Source organism: Strix uralensis, chromosome 1 (assembly GCF_047716275.1).
Source record: "Strix uralensis isolate ZFMK-TIS-50842 chromosome 1, bStrUra1, whole genome shotgun sequence".
In the NCBI taxonomy this organism is placed as follows: Eukaryota; Metazoa; Chordata; class Aves; order Strigiformes; family Strigidae; genus Strix; species Strix uralensis.
Genome location: NC_133972.1, coordinates 151109643 through 151134760, shown reverse-complemented (window position 1 = coordinate 151134760; position 25118 = coordinate 151109643). Strand labels below are relative to the sequence as shown.

The 25118-nt window shown below is 36.4% G+C and overlaps 1 protein-coding gene across 10 annotated transcripts in view; it reads right to left on the bottom strand.

Annotated features, from left to right (window-relative positions):
• The window catches only part of VPS13B (vacuolar protein sorting 13 homolog B), a 491200-nt gene that overhangs the window by 86302 nt on the left and 379780 nt on the right, over positions 1 to 25118 (bottom strand). For all 10 annotated transcript variants that reach the window (XM_074885247.1, XM_074885238.1, XM_074885283.1 and 7 more), the window contains 3 exons: positions 24833 to 24970; positions 12818 to 13222; positions 530 to 729 (listed from right to left, as the gene is read on the bottom strand). In XM_074885247.1, coding sequence (XP_074741348.1) covers positions 530 to 729; positions 12818 to 13222; positions 24833 to 24970 — 743 coding nt within the window. The remainder of the gene's footprint in view (positions 1 to 529; positions 730 to 12817; positions 13223 to 24832; positions 24971 to 25118) is intronic.

Here is a 25118-nt window from a genome sequence, read left to right as displayed (position 1 = left end):
GGACTGGTTTCAAGTTGTGGGCACTTCCAAAGAGGAGAGGAAAGTATGGAAAACTGAGTATTAATTGCTACAAACAACAGTTTATAATTACTCCCCATAGAAATTGGTGTAAGTTTAAAAAGAAAGGCTATGTATTCTTAAAGCTACCCCTAGGCATTACAGACACATAGCTCATGGACAAACATACACACATCAGAACAGGGTCCTAGATATTAAGTGTTAGTAATTTGATCCAGTAGTTTTAAGGGAACACACACATACAGCTAGAATACATGGCTTAAGCAGTATTTAAAAAAAAACCCAAAACACTGTACACAATTTTTCAATCAACAGTTTTACATGAAAGAATAGATACTTATTTTAAAAAGGTAAAATAAAAATCACCCAAAACAAGCAAGCAAAAACCCCAACCCAATGAACCATTGTAGGCTGCAAAGCTTTACAGGCTTTCATGCAATTTATTTACAAAATCTCATTCATTCAAAGCCAGTCCAGCTCAACAGCAGAATCATAAGCATCTTATACAGACCTGCAGCAGTCCTCCTCTCAAATCGATGTATACTTTTGGAATAGATTGCTCTGGGCCAGGATCACCACTGTGCTTACACCACTTGGCTTCCACATTAACAGAGCAGCAAAAAGGGCCCATCAGAGATCTGGCTCTTTCTTTGAGACTCGTTTTAAGTAGGAAATCTTTTATGTCAAGGACAAAAGATGATCCATGGATTCCTAAAAAGAGAGACATTTAATCCCACTGGTAGTTATTCTCCCAACATTTACGTGCTTATTTCCTGAACTTACTTTACCATGAGCCTGGGAATCTCTGCCTGCAAGCAATTACACAAGTAGTCCCACTGACTTCCATGGAAACATTTGTGTGGACAATCACTCTCCTCTCCAAGCAAGAGCATCATAGTTGGGCCACAAGACTCGTGATTTTCTTTTTTTTATCTTGCTCTTCTGACACTAGTGAGCATGCTTTATACAGTGTTGCAGTTATGGAGCAGGTATGTCTCATGCACATTCCTTACAAAGAACTATTTTCCAAAACATTATGACTTTTTACATGTGTGAGTATTTTAAGGTTTATGAGAAGAGACTTTTTTCATTAAACTATGAAATTTTTTTCAAAAGATTATATTAAGAACAAGAACAGCTGCTTCACTTGATTATATTTTAAACTGATAGGAAATAGCTATTTTGAATGATTCTCTCTGCTTTTGTTCAGGTTAGTTATTATAAAATATTGCATTGCCAGACTTTAGAGTGCTTATCAGGAGAACAAGGATAATGTCTGAACTCAAATTATTCAAAACAATTACTGTAACCCAAAATATGTAACGTGTGCTTACCAAAAAAACAGTTTAATCTAAACTTTCCACATCATAACCATTTGCACTTTACATAGCTTTATAAAACATAAAATGATAATGGCAGGTTAGATTTATGACAGAACTTATGTACTCTCATTAAAGACACAAACATTTTTAGGAAAGAAACACCATCTAAAAATGTCACATCTCTTGTGAATTTAACTTCCTGCAAATCACCGTTTAATAAAACAAACCATTTAAACCTTCTGTATTTCTTTTGTATATTTACATGAAAAGTACTACATCTGAGGTTGGATTAACTTTTTTCTCTTCTGGTACTCGTACTTGGACTCAACACTGAATATTGAATGTCACCATATTTTATAATGCCCACAGCTTATTTTTCTAATGAAACTGGATATTTACAAAAGGCAAAAGTTTAAAAAACACCTAAGGCTTACATACAGATGTTTCAAGGTACAGTTCCATTTATATTTTTGTATCTTTGCTGGTAGAAAAATCCCACAAAAACACAACTCTCTCTTTTGAATACATGCAGTAAAACTTCTCCTATGAATCTCTTCTAGAATCCAGAAAGAAGTCTGTCAGCATCCTGGGAGTTATGATTTCATAATACCAAGAAATATTTTATACAATGGAAGGAAATATATTGGATTTTTTTTTTTTTAAATCTAGCATCCACTAGGAAGGTGGTCCAACAGTCCCCATAGCGATAATGGCATTGAATTCTGTCCAATCCAAGTAGGAACCACAAACAAGAATCTCTCCCTTGAGCAGTTTGGAGTTCAGTAAGAATGATGAAGGGCTCAAGCGAACCTTTGTCCCGTACCAATCAACAGGACTGTTGTCACCAATTGGGAAAGGGGTTTTAGCTCTGGGTTATTTAGGCTGGCTTCTGAACCCCTGGGTCTGGACTTATGTGTAACAGGTTTATACGACAGAAACTGTTCAGTGGTTTTTTGACACTGAACTTCAGTGATAATCAAGAAAACTAATACCAACACACTCTAATGCCTCTCCTTTTGGTACTGGTTCAGACTTGATTCTGTAAACTGTGGAATGAAGCAGCTTCACATAAAGCCTTAAACCAAGAAAAAGAGGTATTTTCATGGGAAGGGCTCACCCTCACCCTGCTAAGCTCAGTCCAGTTATTTTAAGAGGCACTACAATATTTGGAAATTCAATTTTTTTTTTAATACACTACAAGGAACTTTGATTTTAAAGAGAAGAAATTCTCGGTAACTATTGCACAATTCTGCAAAATACAGAAATGTTCTATAGTTTTACTGGAATATGCGCCAAGTTGCAGAAATAACAAAAGGGAAAAAAGAATGCCAGAATACAAGTGGTTTTATTTATGTTTTCTTTCAATGGGATTACACTTGGAAGGATTATGCTTTGCAGTCCTTTTCTGCTGTCATCTCAGCTCCACAAAGTACAAAGAAAACACAATATCCAATGGCTTAGAAACAGAACTGAGCATTCAGCACATAATACTGCTGGTTCAAAACCAGCAGTGCCTTTCTCAAATGCTATGTAAACATTGAGAAATGAAGACACAATTAAGAATAAGGAAGTGTTGGTAAATTTTACATTAATGAAATATTACAACATGCACCCATGGATTGTGTCCTACAAATACCAGGAAAAACTCAGGTAATGAGAGATTTTTCTTTTTCTTGCTGTGACTGATTGCTCAGGTATAGGAAATTATCACACCCTTGTCCTTCCTAGCAGTTATATCCATGTGTCCTTTTGGGGATGAAGTGGCTCTTGGTATAAAAACCACTGTGCTCCTTACAAAACAAATGCAGAGAGCATTCAGACCAACTTGCACAAACTGGTGTCTTGAGGAAGCTTAAAGAAAACAAATGAAGAACAACATGTATGCACAAACCCTCAAAAGGAATAGTAAATAAAGAGATCTCTGGGCCAGAGGGAAGCTTCAATGGGGTACATTACTACAGAAAGCCTAAAAGGATGATATTAGAAAAGAAATAATCTCACATCCTAAGGGGAGTGAACAAATACCAGTATGCACTAGAAGGGAGCTTATTTTAAGATTGCTAAATGCCATAATAACATTCAAAGTATATGTTCAGTTAGTGAAGTTGCTTTCCAATGACTAAAGCAATCACCTCAGAAAGGTAAAGATGCAAAATAATTCTCCTCTGTTTTTTTCCCTCCCACACACTATTTTCAGTCAGTCCTTTCATGCATCTCTCACAAACTTCTATTGTAGAATTCTAACTTCAGTTTAAACAGATTAAATCAAAGTCTCCATTTGAAGTGAACTTGAGATGGCACCACACAGAAGTAATATATCTTCATAAACGATTGTTGTGATATGTAGAAGTTAACTTGTTCTGTTTGGATTATTGCTCATGAACACCAACTCACTTTTCAGTACGTGCAATAATTTACTTCTAGGAACAAATAGTTTCATGACTTTTAAAATACTCCTCCAAGAGACTAATAAATATGAAGCACTTGTTTTGGACAGTGTTTAAGAAATGCTGCCAGCCCTCCATTGTCAGACTCCACCCAGACCCCCAACAGCATTGCAATGTGCTGCCATGCTAACTGAGCAAAATACAACTTACACCATCCAGGCTTCTGCATGCCATTGGATTACCTTTATGATGACATATGCTCAAAAGGAATATCCAAGTATTTTTATATGGTTAGAAATAACATGAGGGTTTGAAAAAAAGCTAGTACTTGCTTGGCAATGTCAAAAAATAAACTTGCTCAAAATTAAAGACTGAAATCACTACAACAGAATAGTAAAGAAAATTTACTAAAAGAGAACATTTGCTTTGATATTCTAACATTTTTTCTAGTCAGTAGAGATGATTTATGCTAACATTTACAAAGACATCTCACAGAATCCAAGTACCCCAACATAGTTATAGTTATCTTAGGGTCCAGATATAACTATAATTTAATTATATTAGTGTTTACCAATAATAGGAGGCTCCATGTTTGTTAAACTGACCTGTGTGCATAAATCCATTTGTGCATACAGAAAAAAAAAGAGCTCGTCCATTTTAATAGATACAGCAAATGCATTAAAACAACCCTTGCTTTACAGTAACAATCGCTTAGTGTTTAGGCAAAACAGGTGTTAAGAAAGCGTTCTGTTATTTTTCCTGGTTCACAGACAAAGGGAGAGACAATGTTTTGACATTAACTATGGACTTTTTGTTTTCAAAAACATTTAAAAGTGCTGATATTTGAATCAACTCCAAGTGAAACAAGTAGAAATGTAGCAGGAGTTTTTTTCCTTCTATTATGCTCTGTGCATTTGCTCTTCCTAAGATAGCTGCAAATCCTATTTGGTTCACTGCACTGTCACCTAATACAACATAGAGCATGATTTTAATTGGCAAACTTCTATATGGGAAAAGAGTTTTAAGAAAATGGAAACACATGTATTATAATAAATATGGCAAATGGCACTGGACTATAGTCGAGCTATCTTTTGAAAAGCCTCTTGGAAGCTAGTAGCGTTGCTACAAACTGTAGCACTAGGAAGAAAATTTCTTTTCTGAGTTTGGGGCAACTCAGAAGCAAGACTGTGTCCCAGAGCACAGAGCCTGTTACACTGGTTCAGACTGGTCAAGATGCATGCGAGTGATGTGGTCTGCACTGACCGCAGCAGCTGGCAGCCTGCATTCCCACCCCAAGGACCACAGTGCACTCTGAAGGAAGAAGCCCGGGATGGCCCATGGGCTCCCCAGGCCTGGGCGGCAGAGATACAATCCGGCTGCTGAAGGTTAACTAGTGAGTGGCTTTCCTTACTACCTTCTGCTTTAATGTCACACATTACAAAGGTGATAATCTGTGATATTTGCTTCTGAGCATTCATTCTTCATATCTGCAACTTCAGTAGCTAGTTTAAAGTTGCCAAAGATACTAACACAGCTTTGAATACATAAATATTATACCTAGTATATTGCTACAATTATCTACGTGCTTTTTTTCCTCTTAAGAAAACTTCAGATATATTGTGTAATGAGTAGTTATACTACAGTTACACTGCTCTGTTGACAGGTATCCTCTATGAAGCAGCTTCTGAGAAGAAAGGGTAACAATGCTATGAAAATAATTACAGGGGAAATACTGCAGTTAATTTAAGAGTCAGCCAATTTATTCAAGTCTGGAAACAGCAGTAGCAAACAAATGGTGAGACGTAGTAAAGAACAATTTTCCAGGAGAGATTTAGTTAACAATCCACTGACCGCACTGGATTTCTCATTAGTGTTGAGCTGAATCTTATGATAGTTCATTCTCCCCACGAGAACAATATTTACACATTACCAATTAACTATTCTTTAGTGAAAGAGAGTTTTTCAGCATTACATGGGGACACATGTGGGCTCTGTAAAAACATAAGATATGTAACACACGGTAAACAGAAAGTAATGATCTTAAGCAGGCCAAACCCTTGAATTCGTCACTAATAAATGTCCCCGTGCATTCAGCAGTCCTGGCTGCTGGGAGCCTGTTTTCTTCAAATACTTCAAACACTAAAATCCAGAAACATTTATTATTTTAATCCATTACAGGCAGTGCTTGATTTAACTTTATTGGTTGTGGTGGTGGTAGTAGTTATAGTGGGGGTAAAGCTATGTTCTTTTACACATCATTTCAAAAGGGCTTAATTATATTTTATAGCTCAGACCAGGAATCCTGCTTGTTTTGTGTCTAACAAGGTTCAAATGGAGTTCAGGTCAGTGATGAATCAGAAGAGAAGTCAAAGATGGTTATCTATTTGAAATGAGCTCATCTCCCTTAAAGAATAAATGGGCAGGTACATCATGTTCATTACACTCCTGCATACTAAATAGCTGAAAAATCTCAATTCACTTGTTGATTTGGTAATTTTGAGTTTTGTGATGCTTGACCAGAGAGGGCATACTAAAGTTAAGATCTAAAGGGATTTTCATTTTTGGTCAAGGCTGTCTTTGGTATACAATAATTTAGAATATATTTGTAAAGTTCTATACTGCCCTGTCTTATTCTAATTAAGTGGAGAAAAATGCATAATGGCAAACAACAAAAATAGTGTTCATTCTCCATCTGTGAGTCCAGCTTTCAAAACTGACCAAGTGCTATACTGACATGAGTAATATGTGGTTCTTGTATCATAAACATTTTATTTTTAGGTATCAGCAGTTTTCAGAAAAGTGACTAAACATTGTTAACCCAGCTTTACAGATGGGCATGAAGAGGTTCTTCAATTTAAAAAAATATTTTCACATCTTAATTTTAGGTGGTTGGTTGAAAACTTTGGTTTATTTTCAGGAGATAGCTGGTACCTATGACTGTCACAGATTTATAAAGTTGTAGATGCTTGCACTACTGAAAAAACTAGACATTGAATGGTTGCACAGTAAATGAAGCATTACAAAATAGTGGATGCCACTCAAAATGTAGCCCTATACAATTGCCACAATGTTGAATTAGAATTACAGCTTTGGTGTCTTGCTCCCCTGCTCTACACTTGATTCACTGGATTCCAACTGCTTTAATAAACTAAATAGTCCATGAACTAGAGGATAACTTTTCTTTACAAATAACTGTCCTGAAGATAGTGCCTGGCAGCACCTGAGCTGTTTGAGCTTCTATAACCCCATGAATTATGCTTGTGGAAGTCCAAGGCTTGACAGATAGACCCAGGCCACACAAACTGAACAGGTTTCCCTGCACTCTCAGGCTGCAGTTCCCCAGGATTAAGGTCAGTCCAAGTCCAGGCTCCTACGACCCAATCTTCTCCCTTCCATCCTTTATATAATTCTCTGAATTCTCTTTTGTGTCAGCTTTGTCATTAAAGTGTACTTGTCCAGTAAGCCAGCTGAAGGAGACGATCTTGCTGAAAACTTTTTTTTCCTGTTAGTTTTCAGACAGATCAGTGCCCTGACTCAACTCTGAACAGCTGCCCAAGTAACAGAGCTAGCACTAGGCAGAGTGTGGAAATGTGCAGACACAGTAACCTAAACTTCCTATGGAACTGCACCTTTTGTTTGGGCAGCAAGCTGGTGATCTCATCCTATAAAAAATATTCTTGTCTCAGAAAAGGAAGAAATATGTTGCCAGTGTGTCAACAATTTAAACAATTTAAGGAACTGGTCCTCAAAACTGGACAATAATGCATAATCTTTGTGTTCTGTACCTCACACTGCAAAATGTAGATTGAACTGGAGGAGTTGCACAGAAAGCATAAAATGTACATAGAAACATTCAGCTTTCATTGTTATCTGTATTTCCTCATGAATGTAAATACTCTATAGAATTGACTACCATGAAAATGCTATATCACTTACTACTGCCACATACAGCACTAGGATCCACATAACAAAAGAAATTCCAGTCTCAAAAAAATATGCAATTACTTTCACAATAAAAGCTAAAGAGATTACAAAACCAACTGTATTTGTTCTGAATCGAATTTCATTTGGAGTCTACTTTTTACAGTTGAGTTATTTAAACCGTAAATACAGTTCTACAAAATTAGTGCACAGGGTCTTGAATCAACAACCTACAACTAACTTTTTTTTTCTTTTTTCTTCCCCCCCACCCCCCACCCCCAGTTAACTTGCTAGTTCATCAGTAGCAATTCTGGACCCTGTTACAAAGTACCAGTAGGGAATCTGACCAGGATTAATAGTGGTACTCAGTCCTGGGATTAGGTGGTGTCTTGTTTCATGGATTTTAGGCCATCTGTTCCTCCCTCCTACGTTATACTCCTGCAGAACTATAAACGCACCTCCACCTCAGGGACTATAGAAAGGAATTAGAATTCTTCTGCTTTTCATTATCACAAGATTCAGTAACTCATTTCATTGTCAGGATAATCCCCTTTTACTCTTTCTTTTGCGCTTGCAGGGTATGCCAAAATGACAAATACAATCCCAGATGTTAGAGACCTGATGAGGTCTCCACCTTTTCTTGAGTGTTGGGTTTAAGCTACTTGGGACATGGTGTCAAATCTGACAGGACCCTGATGCCCACACCCAATATTCATTAAGGTTTTTTAGTGATTTGTATAGCTGTCTACAAGCTGCACTTCCACTTCAATCCTCAGTGGCCATTTAAATATTTAGTTTGTCCTCTGGCTTTTACTGACAAAGAATTAATTTCCTATTGTTCAAGTGTTGGAAAGAGTTTATATTTCTTTCTAAAAGTAACAAAGGTCTTCTGGGTGTTGTAAATGGCTTGTTACTGCTGCATATTATTTTAGGTAGTCATATCTAATTTAATGTTTTATTTCCCCATGGGCTAACTTGCATATCTGCAGCATCCAAAGGCTATGACAACGCCTTAGCAGAGTTTTCTCGAGAGAGTCAGTTAACTCCAAAATGAAGTTTGGTCTTTGCTCTACACCAATTAATAGCTGCATTTAATTTTTAATGTTTCTGTAAAGTATCTTAAGTATGTAATTTCTCTCAGGTTTAGTAAAAATATTTGTGATTATCATACATTCAACTAGTTTATTTTTTTCCCTTAATTATATGCTAATCATCTCTGCATACGGGACAAAGGGCTGGGGAATTCTGTCTGTGATCTTTGGAATATTTTATGTCTGTAACTCTCTCGATTCAGACGCTGAACAGCAAGACTTCCCTCCTGTGTCCAGCCAGAGTAAAATAAGGCTTCACCGAGAGGCTACACGCTTCTTGCTGTCTTTCACTCTGGGGAGAGTAGAGTCTTCAACTTCTCTCATTTATCTGCTCTTTTGGCAGGTAGGTAGTGCTAATTTCAACACCAAACCTAAATTAACTGAAAGCGATGTTTAGAATTGCATTCTATTTCCTAGTATTTATTGCTAAAAATTATTTCCACTTTAACGGCATGTGACTGTTCTGGAGTGAGCTACATACCTCTAGTGTGATACCAAGCAATCTCAAATCTTACTGGGTACCTGGCACTCAAGAGCTCTAGTTGCTTTGTAGAAGATGACATATACTTCAAAAATCACTGATCCAGGTCTAATGGATAGTTGGTCTAATAACACTGACAGCTGCCAAAAATGAGCTAAATGTTTGTTATCTGCTTGTATGAAATGGGTACAAGTTTTAACTTGTAACTCTAAGCCACAAAATATAAAATGACTACAGATAATTATTTTTTTTAAACATCATTATGACTTAAACTCCTGCACTTAAGGGTATATAGGTAGCCTCTTCTAAAGGAAAATTAATAATATCTTCTTTTGGAAAAGGGACTTTATTTTGGTTTGTTTTTTTGTCAATACGCTGCATCACATTCTACAATAGTATTACTTTACTAAAACCAAAATACTCAGGATTTCACCATAAGTACAGAGGAGAACATAAGTATTCTAGCAGAAATAGTAACCATGTTGTTATAAGTAACTGTTGTATTAAAACATGAAAAATGTCCAAAAAATGAAGTCCCTTGACACACTAAAGACTTGGGGTTGTATAACAGCATAGCAGAATATGTAGAAATGGAGGTGTTTTAATTTGATCCAACTGCAATGTCAGTGTTCCAACACTTACAATTTATTTTGTTAGAACTGAAATAATTCAACTAATTAGCCCCTCTGTTTTTCAAAAGCTACATCTTTTTACTTTCATAAGAAATTAAGAAGAAAAATTAAAACAGAAGGCCTTTAGCTTCCACGATTAAACAAGCAAAGTTTAGAGGGAAAACTGATAATTAAAAAAAAAAAGTTATATAGCAAGCTTCTATCTTAATTTCAGTAAAAAAAAAAAAAAATCAAAGCATTACACAAGGTCACGCACTTTTGTTTTCCCCCTATAAGGGAGGAAAAATGCCGACAATACATTCTTGTGAGAGTTTTTTTGCTAAATAATTCCTAGCAAATAGGATTCTTTACAAACCAACTTCATCTCCTACATTAAAACTCATCTGGAAAAAGGGTCATTTACACTGTTTATAAAACACTGCCACATAAAATGTGTAAAAAACCCATATTTCACTAAAAATAGCTTGCGTAAGTAAGGGATTAGAGTAGTTTCTACTGCTATAATTGTTCCTTTGTAGTTTTTTCCATGATGTTTTTGAACAGTGTTTTTAACTATGTTTATTAAAGTCAGCACATCAAAAAGGATCAAAGAGAAAGCTAGTGAGAACCAAAGAAACCCCAAGTGTGTTGTGTTGTCTCACTGGGGAGTTATGCAGATTCAAGTAAACAAGTGCAAATTGTTGAGGTTTTAATGAAAATTTTCTACAATTATTGTATCTGAAGTCATTCTATATAATAACATCTGTACAGCAGATGGCCATACTGTACAAAAGGCAAGCAACGCTCCTTTTTCTTCCTCTGTTTTAACAGTACATCTGAGATGACTACTTTTGTCATTGCGCTTAGTTTGGTTCAGCAAATAATTCGTAAAATGCAGCTGCTGCAGATGGTCACAATAGTTATTTGACTGTAAAATCAAAGACACAGTGAAGTATTTGCGTATTAGTTTCATTCTATAAAAAAAAAAATCTGACATTAACCCTGTTCAGCTCAAAAGGTGTGTCTATAAAACCTTTTGTAAAAAGAAAAGTTGTGAAGAACTGACGTTTTTAAATGCTCCTTGCTCCCAAGACACAGCTACTACACTTTTTAAATTTGAGTTAGCTTGCATAATTTCCTTGCAATAATAAAACCAATCTAGTCAGCAACTGTGGTATTCTTCTAAAGTACTTTTAACACAAAATTATAATACCGTTTCCCCCACACTGAGTAATTTATCTTCTTTCCTAAGTTATAATTTCTACTATTGGTTTCTATCAGCATTTTAATTTCAAATTCATAATTTCAAATAAAAATCCAAACAATCTATTAGAAGAATTTTTGACAGTGCCAGGAAGTCTGTCTTTTGCACTTCTTGAAACTTAAAACAATTTATTGCACTGTCACAACAGCATGCAAAACCTCATGCATATGTATTTTTCTTTTCATAAAGTGAACATAAGGCAACTTAAACTGGAAAAAAAATGTGAAAAGAGTCTGTTGATGTCTATTGTCTGGTTATGAAAGTTCTTCAAATAGAATAACTAATTTTCATTTTCATTAGATTCAGCATCAGTATTGCTTTACTTAACAATGCTTGCCAGAGTACAAACATACCGAAGATTCATGTATAGCTTGTGACATAAAAAATAAAGATTGGCTTCCTCAGACTGCCAGAAGAATTAAGAAACAGAACTTCATAGCAGAATGTTTCTGAGGCTTAACGTGCAAGGCAAGGTACGTCCTTCTTCTGGGAAGATGAAAAACTCCAGCGTAAGTGATATACACTGCTGAGTTTGCCAAATTGCTTTATAGTACAGTGACGGAACGGGCTTGGCTTTGATATATTGAAGCTTGCTGTGGAGACCATAACGTACCATGGGACGGATAACGTATAAATGATAGAGGGGAAGGGATGGAAGGAAAGAGGGTTATTACACAGAAAGAAAACTAGAACTATTTAAAGGACATTAGAAAGGCCTTTTACTCAGTTGCAATGCTAGGGTTGCAATCCGATTGGAAAAGCGTGGGAACGCAGGCACTGTTCGTCCCTGTACTGCTGTTTATTTATGGATAAATCAAGAGTTTCAGGCTCCGGCACTTTCACAGGCTTTCATGTCCTCTGAACCTTAAATTTTTCATTTTTAACTTTTAAAACAATAAAGAAGCACTGAAACTTGCTGGCCTGAGGAGAAATATTTCTGATGAAAAAGAAATAAATCACCACCTCACTTGGCCTACAACTTGTTCCTCTCAGCTACAGACCATTTTACCTCGCAAGCTACTCTGCCAACTACCTACATCTGGCTCATCTCCGCATCATGTAAATGTACCATCTTATTAATTTTATTAAAAGACTAATAAAACAATTTACAAAGACACTCAAATGTCTTCATTTTAAATGAGTCTCTGTTATCCTGTTAATTGTACCCAAGGTGTAAAGTTTCCTAGCAGCTCTGCAGTAATGAGACTGGAGTGCCTGTTTTCCCTGGGTGACTGTCAGCTGTGCAGAGGAAGCATGTAAAAATTTTAAACTTCATAAGCCTGGAGAAGAGTAACTGTATGAAATAGTAGCATATTTCAGGGCTCTGAACAATTATGTTTGTATTTTTTTAAAACAGAAATATAGGGTCCTAACAAGAAAATGTAGTTATAGGGTAATAACTGTCAAAATTTTGCCCTTTGAAGTATGTGTTGAATTTTCAGAATACCAGAATAGTGGTTCTTGTAACCACTATTCCAGCCAGAATTCTGTCAATAAATTAATTACAAGCTAGGGGATATTAAATACAAAATTAAGCACTCTTGGGTGCTGCCTCACTGAAAGGAGAACTGAGGTAATGAGTCTATCAGGGATTTGGAATTTTCTGTTGTCGATTTATTATATTAGCTAGATGAGTTCCCCTCAATGTCCCATGCTTTAAAATGGTTACTAGACCACCACTTGAACCAATCAGTAGCACTTCCAACTTTCAAAAACTCTTACCTGCGGTTTTATGTCCACTTTTAATATTTAGGCTCCCAGTGAGGTTTGATAAAGAGACTAACAAACAAGGTTTACTGGGATGTGGGATGGTTTCCATCGAAACAACCATTTGAACGGTGTGAATGGAAATTTTCTGAAAGCAGGAAAGGGCTCGCCACAAGTTTTCTTGTACCGAAGCCTTTTGTGCAGCATTGGTGCGCGCTGTAGGTAGGAAATCCTTTGTACTGGGGTGCTTGGTTATCAAAGTGACATCCTTATCTGGAATAACACCAGTCGATGGAGCAGCCTCCTTCCTGGGCTCATCATTTGTGGTTATGATTTTCTTCAAAAACTGGTTTATTTGATCAAGTCTGACAAAACTGAGATTTGCTTTCAAAGGCTTTGACATGTCTACATTTATGTCAGCTGTAGGAGAGAATTGGAGAAAGAAATATGAGAAGTTATAGTGCAATTACTCAAGCAATATAAAAACACTAGGCATTTAGTGGAGAAAACATTATTTCTATCATGTTTCGTTAAGAGGACTGAATCAATGGTAAAACATAATAAAACAGTATTTTTAGGAATAAATCTGAATTAAAACATGATGAAAAGTATTACAAGCAATCTTCACTATATACAGTTTTAAATGAAGAAACATGTAACAATGCTGATCTTATTTCCTTGCTTCTTCCCAGGGATCACCACAGCTACCTGAAAGACACACAGTTTATTCGAGTGTGTAGGAGCCTAAATAGATTAGTACTTTTGTCTCAGAATGAAAATATACTTCACGGTCTCTTAAGTTTACATCCAGTAGAATTATTTGACTAAACTTCAAAGCCACAGCAAGCATTTTCAACACATTTAAATGAGTAAATAACATGTATATTCTGTTGTTTCTTACACAGCTAATAAGCATTTTCAAGATGAAATGTGAAATAAAAAGCAAATATAAAAGTTGAAGTATGTTTAGATTTCTTTGTTTTCCAAGGAGATTGGAATAACCTAATATTTTGAAAATGTTGTCTCCTTAGTAAAGGATTTTGGTACTTCCCAGACTGCTAAAAGTCTCACAGAATTTTTAGAAATCACAGCTAATATGAACAACATTGACAACAGTGATACTTTAGTAGATGAGATATAGCAATTATCAAGATTATTTCACAGATGGGAAGCAGGATTTTATGATGGTTGAAACTTCTTTCTGTACTGCTATCTGCCTTTTTATCAGTACATTACACTTCATTACAGAAATCTAACTTTAACTTAGTTTTTAAAATTTTTCATTTCGAATTCAGCTTTCACCCAGTAATGAGACAGCTACCTTATGCAGGAAGAAAAGCTTGCTTTTCACTTCGCTGTTTGATTCCCACCGCCCCACCCCCAAGAACCAAAAATGATTAAAGTTCAGTGCATATATCTAAACTAGATTAAACATTCAGAGAAAACAGCACTACTTAGTTTCAAGTTTCATTATAAATATATATAGGAAACACTGTTTGTTGAAGGTTTTACATAGATTAATGAATATTTCACAAAAATTAGGACCTACTTTCAAGTTGTTTAGAATCCTGTTCTACCCTTAATGCTCATACAAACTGATGAGCTTGATTTTCCCACTCTTTATGTAAATTACAAGTTCTTACAATAACGGTAATGGGCTGCAGGAGCAGAGCTTTGGAGCTGCTCTTAAGCACAGGTATATATTGACTTCAGAGTCCCAGGCACATGACAAAGCACTTTTCTGACCTCACAAAATATCTGGGAGTTCTAAATTTCAGCTAGATGCTTTGGTATCTGAATAGATAAGCGTCTGAATTATAAACTAGCACTTTTTCTACAAAGGTAAGAGAAACGTACTAATGGCCATGTAATATTTGTTATAGCTGAATCAAAAAACACAAAACAATCTTAGAAAACAGTCTGTGGTACTCCACAAGCCACAGCTAACTGAAATTTAAGACTGAAAAACTATTTTAATTGTAACTTACAACTTTAATTAATGGTCTTCTGAAAATGCTTTCTCTTGTGTTAAAGCCTTCCACGCTGAACTAGAAACTGTGGCAGAACACTAGCTAACATGTAGGCCTAGTAGAAAGACAATATCAAAGCTAGGAAGTTAGGAAAGGAAGCTGGACATTAGAAGAGAGCAAGATTTTGAAGTCCTTCCAGTACTTAAAGGGGACCTACAGGAAAGATGGGGAGGGACTCTTTATCAGGGAGTGTAGTGGTAGGATGAGATGTCACGATTTTAAACTGAATGAGAGTTGATTTAGATTAGCTATAAGGAAGAAATTCTTCACTGTGAGGGTGGTGAGACACTGGAACAAGTTGCCCAGAGAAGCTGTGGCTGCCCCCTCCCTGGCAGTGTTCAAGGCCAGGTTGGACGGGGCTTTGAGCAACCTGGTCTAGTGGAAGGTGTCCCTGCCCATGGCAGGGGGGATGGAACTAGATGATCTTTAAGGTCCCTTCCAACACAAACTTTTCTATGATTCTATGATTTTCATGCAGTCAAAACCACACATGATCAACTTGGAAAGTTTTTTCAGAATACTTATGTGCCGATATTTTTAATTAAAACCAAGGGAAGAAAAATGTCATAACACTTTTGAAAATCTTTTGGCACTGAAGAACACCACCTTTTTGCACACATCATTGGCCCTCTCCTCCCTTTGAATGGAGAAAGGAGACTTACAAAGGAAGTAGAGACCCATGTGACATTATGATATTAATTTAGTTATGATACTCAAATGGAAAGGAGTGTTATTCTAATGAAATGTTTAAAAAAAACCCCACAAAATGACAAAAAAGCCCCCAACCAAACAAATAGGCAGCATTTTTAAAATGACCCAAGTTTGAAATCCAACTCACACTAGGATTTGGGTTTCTGAACCATTTAGGCAATTTGAAAACAAGTCCCTTATTTACTTAATTTTCTCCATTACAGATGTTGTAATAAAGGAGTAAAATAGATGTTCTTGGCTTTGCAACATAATTAAGTTTTTAAGTCAGTAAATGAGGAAAGGACCCTTATTGCTTGGTGTGACAGCTTTCACATCTAACCGCTTTGTCAAAGGCACATTTTATTGCCCACACTTTCCTATGGTAGTATAGCCCAGAAGAGGAAAAAACAACCAACCTTACAAATCAAAAAATGCTTAGACATAAGTTGATGTAACAGGTGTTAAGCTAAATAGAGTAAACTGATTGAGAAAGATTTAGAAGAAAATGAGTATGAGAGCAATAGTTCTCTCTTGGTCTTCCTTAGACCAGGGCAGAGAAGACACAGGGTGCTGGTTAAGCTCAGTAGTGGAACATGCATGGCACACGTGGTCCTGTGCCTGTGTTTTATCACTGCTGTTAGTCACTTGTTTTCACAAACATTGTGCTCATCTAAGACAGCAATTAAAAAATGGACACTAGGACACCAGAGAAATGCAAATTACTTCCCTGTTTTTTGCTTGGAAACCGCATATGTCACACAGAAAAATGTTGTCATGACTAATGAATTGACAAACGTTTGTATTAAGTTATTATTATCCAGTGAATCAGCCCCGACAGAAGGTGGTGGCAGCCAGAAGCATAATTGCAGAAAATATAACTCTGGAACCTTCACTGCAAATATTTTAACTATCTCATAATGACATAGGTTATTTTTACAACTGGGGAAGGATTATGTAAGGAGATTCTTTGGCATTTTAAGTAAAACATTAAAAAAATAAAAATCCAATTGAGCAATCAGCATGTTTTTAGTCTTTCTCCTGTTTTACACTTTATACTTAGCACTGTAAGAGAAACTTTAACATTCCTTCTGAGAAAAACATGTAAGCGATGGACAGAAACAGTGAAAACTGATGAAATATGAAGAGCTATTTATAGCAGTTGATGAAGATAGACATTCAGCAGCTTCTCCAGTCACTCAAAACGGGCTAAAAAGAGATGTTACAATGTAAAGGGTTGCCTCAAACTTCCAGGGTACAAAATCCAAGGATAACAGTCTTTTTAAATGATTTTAACAACCCTGGGAAGCACACCACACAACGCTGTGCAGATTCTGTACCAGTAGGAAAACACAGGTTGCTATAACTCTGACAATTCTTTGAATTGTCCAAAATTTCATCAGAATCAGGACAGGACAAAAGGTAGCTCAAAGCCACCTTAACTCCCCCATTACCTCAGTCTCTCCTCTGTCTACTAGTGACTGGCTACCACAATTATATTCCAATACTTTATTTAAATTTAAGACATAATAGCAGTAACTTATTTTGTCAGGTGTTATCTATTTCCAGCAAACAAATAGTAAAGAAATTATTGTGCTTGTAACTAGACTGTGCTCAAGTGAGTTATTTCTGGATATGTTTAAATCAGACTGAACTAGATGATATCAAAGCAGTATTTTTATTACAGTGTAGCATTTGAGTGTCAAATTTGAACTGTTCCTTCTCTCTCTCAATTTCTTCACTACATCTCTTTAGATTAACCAGTAAATCCATGTCTGTCAATTATTAGTTTCTAATTACCCCTCACAAATTTATGAACAGCTACTAGGAAACAGAACGATGAAATAACTATTGAGTTAAAAGGAGATTAGATAAATATAAATAAATTACACTTATTATATGCTCCCTCCACACCAGGAGATGACTTAACAGTGAAAGGAAAAGAATCACGTTGCAATAATGAAATCAGAGAGGGAATTCAGGTCCCAGAGGCGATTCTACGGAGTTTATGTTAATGTACACCTTGTGGGGGACCAAAAATCAACTGGAATAGTTTCCTGAAAACTGTTTCCAGCTATTTTCTCATTTAAAAAGTTCCAACTTCACTTGACCCATTAGTCATCATATTACTTACATTTATTATGTATTTTGAAATCTATTACAAAAAACCCAATGGATTCAATATGGCCTGTTTGAACAAAATCATAACATCTATAAAAGAAAACCTATGAGCAGCACTCTGAAATTTCTGTCTGAAACAATTTCTTTCTTTGTCATTTTATTACTTAAGAGCTTCAGATAAAAAATTTCAGGGTTATGAGTATTTTACCCTTGTTCTCCATTACATTCAGATTTGTACTGTGAAGATATGATTTTATTCTGTGAACTTGGGATAATGATATTACTCAAAAGGACTTTTTATTTGTTGGACTAAGGATGAATAAGCAACACAAAAATAACAGAGCTCCTAGGAAGTTGCTTTAGGTCAATCCCAGCTCTTACTGAAGTCAGTGGGCTTATTCTAATACATGTCATAACTTAATGTACACCAGGTTACCAACCATTTCAATGACTAATAAACTACCATAGTATACTCTTAATCTGAAAAACCAGGAAGTAAACGCCATGAGAATTATTTATAAGCTTTATTTCTATGACTGAGATCTTTTCACAGACTATGAGAAATGTTGAACTGTGAGAGAGAAAATATGTCATTTTCCAAGAATTTGTTCACTTCTCATACCCCTCATTCTGCAGTGGACCTTTTATTTCTCATAGCTAACAGAGAAAAGGCCAGGTCTTTCTTCCTCAGGTTGGACATGGATCTCACTCTCCCCTACCCCAAGAAAGCTGTAAAATTTTAAACTTCTTAATAAATAATACTGCTATAGAAGAAACTACTGTTTACCCTAAACTCTAAGGAGGATTGAATTTCCTAGTCCTAAACAGGAGAGGAGCAGACACCAGGCATGAAACATTTTACCACCAGTAATATTCTTTCTCTGGGAGCCACCCATCCTGATGTAAGGAGTCTAACAGAGGAAATCTGAGGAAGGTAAAGGTAATCTTGAGCCTTGATTCTGATTTGGAGTCAGGGTGGCCCTTCAAGTAACAGGCAAATGGCTGAATTGCAAAAATTAAATTTATAAAAATAGGAAAGAGAGAGACATATAAAGAAAAGACTAGCTGTACTGTTCTCAATTGTCCCTGGTCAGGCATCAAAAGAGAGACAAATTAAAAGAAATTGAAAAGCAAGAAGAATACAAACGAATTGTTTTTATCCTCTAATTCATCATTCCCAATTTGGATCAAGGGAAAAGAAGGAAGAAACTTGAGACAAGGCTTCAGAGGCCATCTGCAGTCCATCTTGTATTCTGCTTCTGTGAGACAGATGCCAATTAGTCTGGAAGAGGCTGGTAGTCACTGCTCAGTATTTCTACCTACTGCCGTCTGTGTGCTGCAGCCCCACAGAAGCAGGTCTCAAAGGCCAATATGGCAAACTACAGCCTTCAGGGAGCTTAATCAACTCAAGCCATGTGGGGTGTTCCCCAGCAGTAACAACTCCTACTTCCATGACCTAGTATGTCATTGACAGTATGTGAAGGTGACATTAAGACATTAACAGCTCTATCTACCCAGTGCCTGGGTTTGAGATCTCAGACATGGCTCAGAGTGATGAGATTCTATTCATTTTTTAAAATCATCACAACTGAATCAAAATAAATTGTTGTAGGTTGAGAAGACCAAGATACCATTAATAAAGGATGGAGGGTTACTGCTATTCATAGGATGCTGACTGAAATTAAGCAGCTGTGCAACTACCAAATACGCTACAGAAGTGTGTCAAGGGTTGGGTGGTGAGGCCAAAAACAATAACAGGGGGCACTTGCCACGAAAGGAGAACCCTAGCTAAGGGAAGCATTAACTCTCTCAACAGAGATTCAGGGAACTTGAAGCACAATACAGTGAGATGAAACAAATTGTTCCAGGTCGTGGAATAGAAAAGAACCCATAAATACTGACTTTCTATTATTTGCTTAGCTGCTGAATAATACATCTATATTAAGACATACATGAAAAAAAAAAAAAAAAAGACGATGTCAGAAAATTGAGCAAATGTTTGAAATGAGTTTTAAAAGAATGCGAATACACTGAAAAAGATACCAAGAAAGTATTTTCCAACTTATCCATGCATCTTTGGTGTGTAGTTTTCATTTTCAGTACCTAGACATTTAAGAAACTAAATTTAAAATAAGTGTTGTAGACACTGCTTTTAGAAAGCTACTTTGATAATTTTATGCATTATTACACTGATATTACAGACAACAGATGTGTCAAAACCAAAGCTGTACCTACAGGCTTCTACACCTGTTTGGAATATTTCTCTTTGCCCTCTTAATCAAATAAATATCATTTCATGGCTACAGTGTCAGTGCTTTAAAAACTTGTTTGTAAAAGAGCAAAGGGAAAAAAAAAAGCTCAAAAGTTTTGCAAATGACCCAGAGTTAATTAGAAAAGTCTGCACCCTGGCTAGTTCCCCTTCTCACGTGTCAGCTCTCATTAAATCAAAAAATTCTCATTTCAAAGTTAACAAACACCATGGTTAACAAAACTGTTAAACTGGGATCAAGTGGGCACATTCCTAGGTTTATATATGATGTCATGCTAAGCAGCCCACAGCTGAACTTGCAAGTAGTATGAATGATTTTTCAATATATTAAGTATCTGATCTAATGCTAATTTTCTCTCTATAGGCTAACTGTGCTGGGAACAGGTGGCCCTGCTTTCAATTATGGAGGGCTAACATGCCAGTGTGAGGCCTGGATTAGTTCACCTTCTCACAGGGAATTTGCCTCGGTTGGGAATGGATTTATTATGGCTTCACACATGGAATGGAGCTCATGTCAGCTGAGGGCAGTGATACATCATATGATTCAAATTAACCTGCTGTGGACTGTTCCGCAGGGCTGATATTGTGTATTAAAATGACGACATTTTTAAAACAGCTTGAAAGAAACCAGGATTGCTGAAGTGCAATGGTTCCAATTTGTTCCAACTAATCTATCACCTGCTGGAGATATTTATTCTAGTGGGTTTCTGGTAGCTGCTATTTTCCAGGTTTCTCCAAACCACTGACCTTGCTAATGGATACAATTGTTGCTTCTGCAAATAGGGGGAAAAAAGCTGGAAAGAGTGCCATGGTGCAGTTTTGTTTGTTGCTTTTTATGCATAAACCTCGATCCAGTGCTGTGCCTCTCACAGTGTCCAAACCGTGCCACAGAGGGACTGGCAGGAAAGAGCAATCCCCCAGCTCCCCCAGTTCTCACTTTATCTTTTAGTGGGACACAGCATTTCTTAGTTTGTCTGGATAGTTTCTTCTACAGAAATTATTTTGAAAGGCAAAGTATCAAGGACCATAGTTATTTCACACCTACCCTAACATCTTTCCAAGAAACTGCTGGGGGAAGAAGACTGTGGCATAAACCATCTATATTTTGCATGTATAAGTATTTTAAGGCAATTTGTGTGAAGCGGTACTTCATACACATGTTTTGTATCATTTACATGCAGAAAGAATACATCAAAAAGACAGCTTTTATACCTAAGAAAGCACAGTTAATTTAAAGAAAAAAATACAAAGAAAGGACTAGAGGCTAAAGAGAATAAATTTTCAAATACTATTAAAACAAGATGGTCACATTTGTTCCTCACCTAATGAATATTATCTAATGCTGAAGCAGTAAATAGTTCACTTACATGTATTAGGCAAGAATTAGATCTACGATCCAGTAACAGACTGAATATAAAAGAGAGAGGGTCATGTAAACTGATGTAGATGGAATTTAAAAAATTTTAAATAATTAGTTACTGTAGAAAGAGAAAGAATAGTCCTTTAATACACCGTGGGGTTAAAGTTGAGGTCTGTTCCCACAGGCCTGATGATGAATGCTTATTTCTCCTAGGATCCTATTACCTTCAATCTGGAAGAAATATCATTTTTCTTTAGTTGCCAAAAACGTACAAAATAATCAACTCATGTGGCAAGAAGTGCATTAATGTATCCTGTTATTCTCATTTAATTAGTGGTTTCCAAGTTTAGCTACTTGCTGTAGTTTTTTGATCTCCAAGCTAATATGGACTGACAACCTGGTTTCCTGTGTGGTGAAACCATACGATTTTTCTATGGAACACTATCTACTTATCTACTTCAACTGACAAACTATTTACAAGGAGTACCAGATTTATCTAACACAGCAAACACTGGGAACCACTTGCAGATTTTTTCTTTTAACTGCTTGCATAGTGTTTTGCATCATAACACATAGGCATTTGATTGTTGTATTTGAAATTTAATCTCAGCACACCAACAACGTATTTTGTAAGAAAAATGACATTACAATCAAACCACTGAACTTTGAACACTTACAATCTATACAGAAAACTGTATAGTTATCCCAGCTGCTACATCTAGATTTTTGTCTGCTTAGGCACAGCTTTTAAAAATGTGCTGACCTTTCAGAACAGCAGATCAGCTGTACCCAACAGGTAGCACCTACCAGTGCATCCAATGTATTTTAATAATTCACTTACTGCAGTTATAAAACACATATACATAAATGAGTATGAAAACACACAGTACGTCCTTAGAAAATATGCCAGTTAGTAACGGCATTATTTGTCAAATGTTCACTGAAAAAGAGTAGGCCTTCAAGGCCTGCAACATAAGCGTACTCCAGCAGTGCATTTATTTATTCAATTCATTAACTGTGATCTCTCCCATCACAAATATTGTTTGTCTGGTGACCTTACAAGAGCTCTCAGGAGTTTTGCCGAGTTTCTTGTCCTCAATGAACAATTGCCAGCTTAGTTAGGATCTGGTGCTGTAGACACTTTCTCCAGGCCTGCTGACGGCCAAACTACCTCACCCTGGAAGAAGCTGTGGTTAGAAGACTTTCACCCCAGGAGAGTTAGTAACTTATTTTCCAGTAGCCTGCTGAGGAGCTGTCAAGCTTTCATAACTCTCTGCATGTGCTGTTCTGACGCAATCACATGCGGAAAGCACCTTCCATTACTCATCCAATGAAACCTCCAGCTTGCAAGGAAGGCTTCTTGGTGAAGGTTGGTTTATTTGAAGAGGACCTCATAGTGGCAACAGCTGAGGTTAGAAAAATCTGCAAAGGAATGCTGAGCTGTTTTGTTATATTACATCGGCAAAACCCTTCATTAAATTCAGAGTAATTACTGTTGAGTTGTGTGTAATGATAGTTCCAATTAGCAGCAAAAAGATGGTAAAAAAAAGACTTCTGGCTAAGAGGAGATCCTGGAGGAAATCTCTGAAGTTTTATATGCTTTGTGAGAATAAATGGACTGAAGTTTATGATGCATTAATTTATGGTTTTTCAGTTCCTATTTAGCCAAATACCATGGAGGGGAGAGATTTAACACAATCTGAGATCTGACTGAATTGATGGGAATGGGGTAGACACTTAGACTACTTGTGAATATATACTTTGCAAGCTGGTACCAACTTCCATGTTTACTAGTTTAGTTAGAAGTCTGTCCTACTGACAGAAGAACATTAGGGCAACACTTCAGGTGTGTAATAAATTAAAGGCTGCACCAGGAAACTATAGTGAGAACCTTGAGAAAAGGGGAATGGACAGACGAAGGATCTGGGAATATGGGAATCTGCAAGATGTGGGGAGAGAGGACATGAAAGAATTGGAGGGGGGGGAGGATAAAAGAAAACCAGTCTGGCAGCAGTGACCAAAAGACCACTGATCATAGGTGTCTCTAACTCCTCCTGTGCTGGTCATAATTAGAATGGAAATCCTCTATTATTATCAATAAATCCTTTAGTTCAAATGGCAGTAGAGCATGCAGTAGGTCTGAAGGTTCAAAGTCCTACTAATGAAGTCAAATAGGGATCAATATACCAAAAGCTCTGCATTGTCAGGTGGTTTTAAAATCTCTTAAAATAATGCTTTTAAGACAGCACAGAAAACCAAGAAAGGGCTAATGATGAGGTTGTTCACATACTTTATTCTTTCCTCGAGACTCCTGCCTACCTGCAAAAAAATGCATTTTCAAGTTACTTAACCACAGTATTTATAGTTAGTGGGTAAATATGTATGTCTCATTCTCTGATTGTTCAATTTGATGTCCTGGGGTCTGATAAGCAGAACTGATTACTGCTTCACCCGAAGACAATACGAACTGTGTTTCCAACATCTACATTTCTATAATTTTAAGTACCTTGGAAAATTGTGTGTTTTAAATTGGTAACTGTAATATAATGGAAAACCTTTAATTACCCTGGGCCTCAGTTGCCTCCCATGAAATGGTGAGAGCATACTATTGCATTACCCATGGGAGGGTTGTACAGGTAAATTAGTATTTCTGTAGTGCTCAGATCCTAAAGCAGTAAGCAACACAGACAAAATAAGTAACTCTGCTGTAGAGACAGGTTTAGATACTGTGCTGTAAGACTGGATGAATAGATATGTGAATGAATAGGAAAACCCAGTACTGAAGAGTTGCTCACTAAATAACTGATAACAGCTCATTCTGCTTGATGAGTGAAGTAAGGCTATTCAAGAAAAAAAAAAGCTACATAATTCAACAAATTATAACAAGTATGCAAAAGAATTTTTACTATAACCTCAATTATATTCTACATACTAATGCAGTTATAAATAAATAATTCACAAAATAGAGAATGGATGACATACTTCAATTTGCAGGAGCTTCTGACACTCTAGGAGTGAAACTTCAAGTCACATTATTTTAAGTAATTGCTAACAAACCTTCATACTACACCACATATTCTGTGTTAACTAAGGAAACACAATATCACTATTTTTTAAATTTTACAGTATCAACTGTTTAGATGATAGGAATTTGCAATGCCAGGTATCCAGATTCCAAAGAACCCAAGAGAAGGTGGCTTATAAAAATCTTTGGAAAGATTTTACAAGTCAGGTTTTATAAACATAACTGTAATAAAATTTCAGTTGTTCTAGTGCTAGAAGCAGGTAGGTTTCATTCTGTTGGAAATTTGCCAACCTTAGCCTTCCTGAGGAATAAAATTTCTGAATTTACCTTGGGAAGAAAATAAATAATTAGACCTTAAACCTATGACTGGTCCAGGACTGATGATTCCTCAATCAGTTCAGGGTAATTGCTGGAGGAAAATTTCACATTCATTAGTAAGGAATACAACGTTTTTCTGACGATCTAATGTGTGTGTCTATGTGTGCATATCTACAAATAGATTACATTAGAAAATAAAAGATTAAAGTGGAATGCTTACCTGGTCCATTAAGGAAGTCCTTAATTTGCACAGTGATAAGGGGAGGCGGAATACCACTTTTAGCATCTACCTCTCCTGCTACTGTCTGCAACCAAATCTTGCAATAATCCAGAGCTTCTGGTAGAGTTTTTCCAGGATCTACAGGTGATAATGATCACAGTCATTAATGATATTCCAGGAATATGATACATAACAAAGTGCTACATACAAAATTGATTAAAATTTAAAAGTTTAAAATGTAACACAGTGAACAGTATTCCTAATACTACTGTTATACATAGCATTT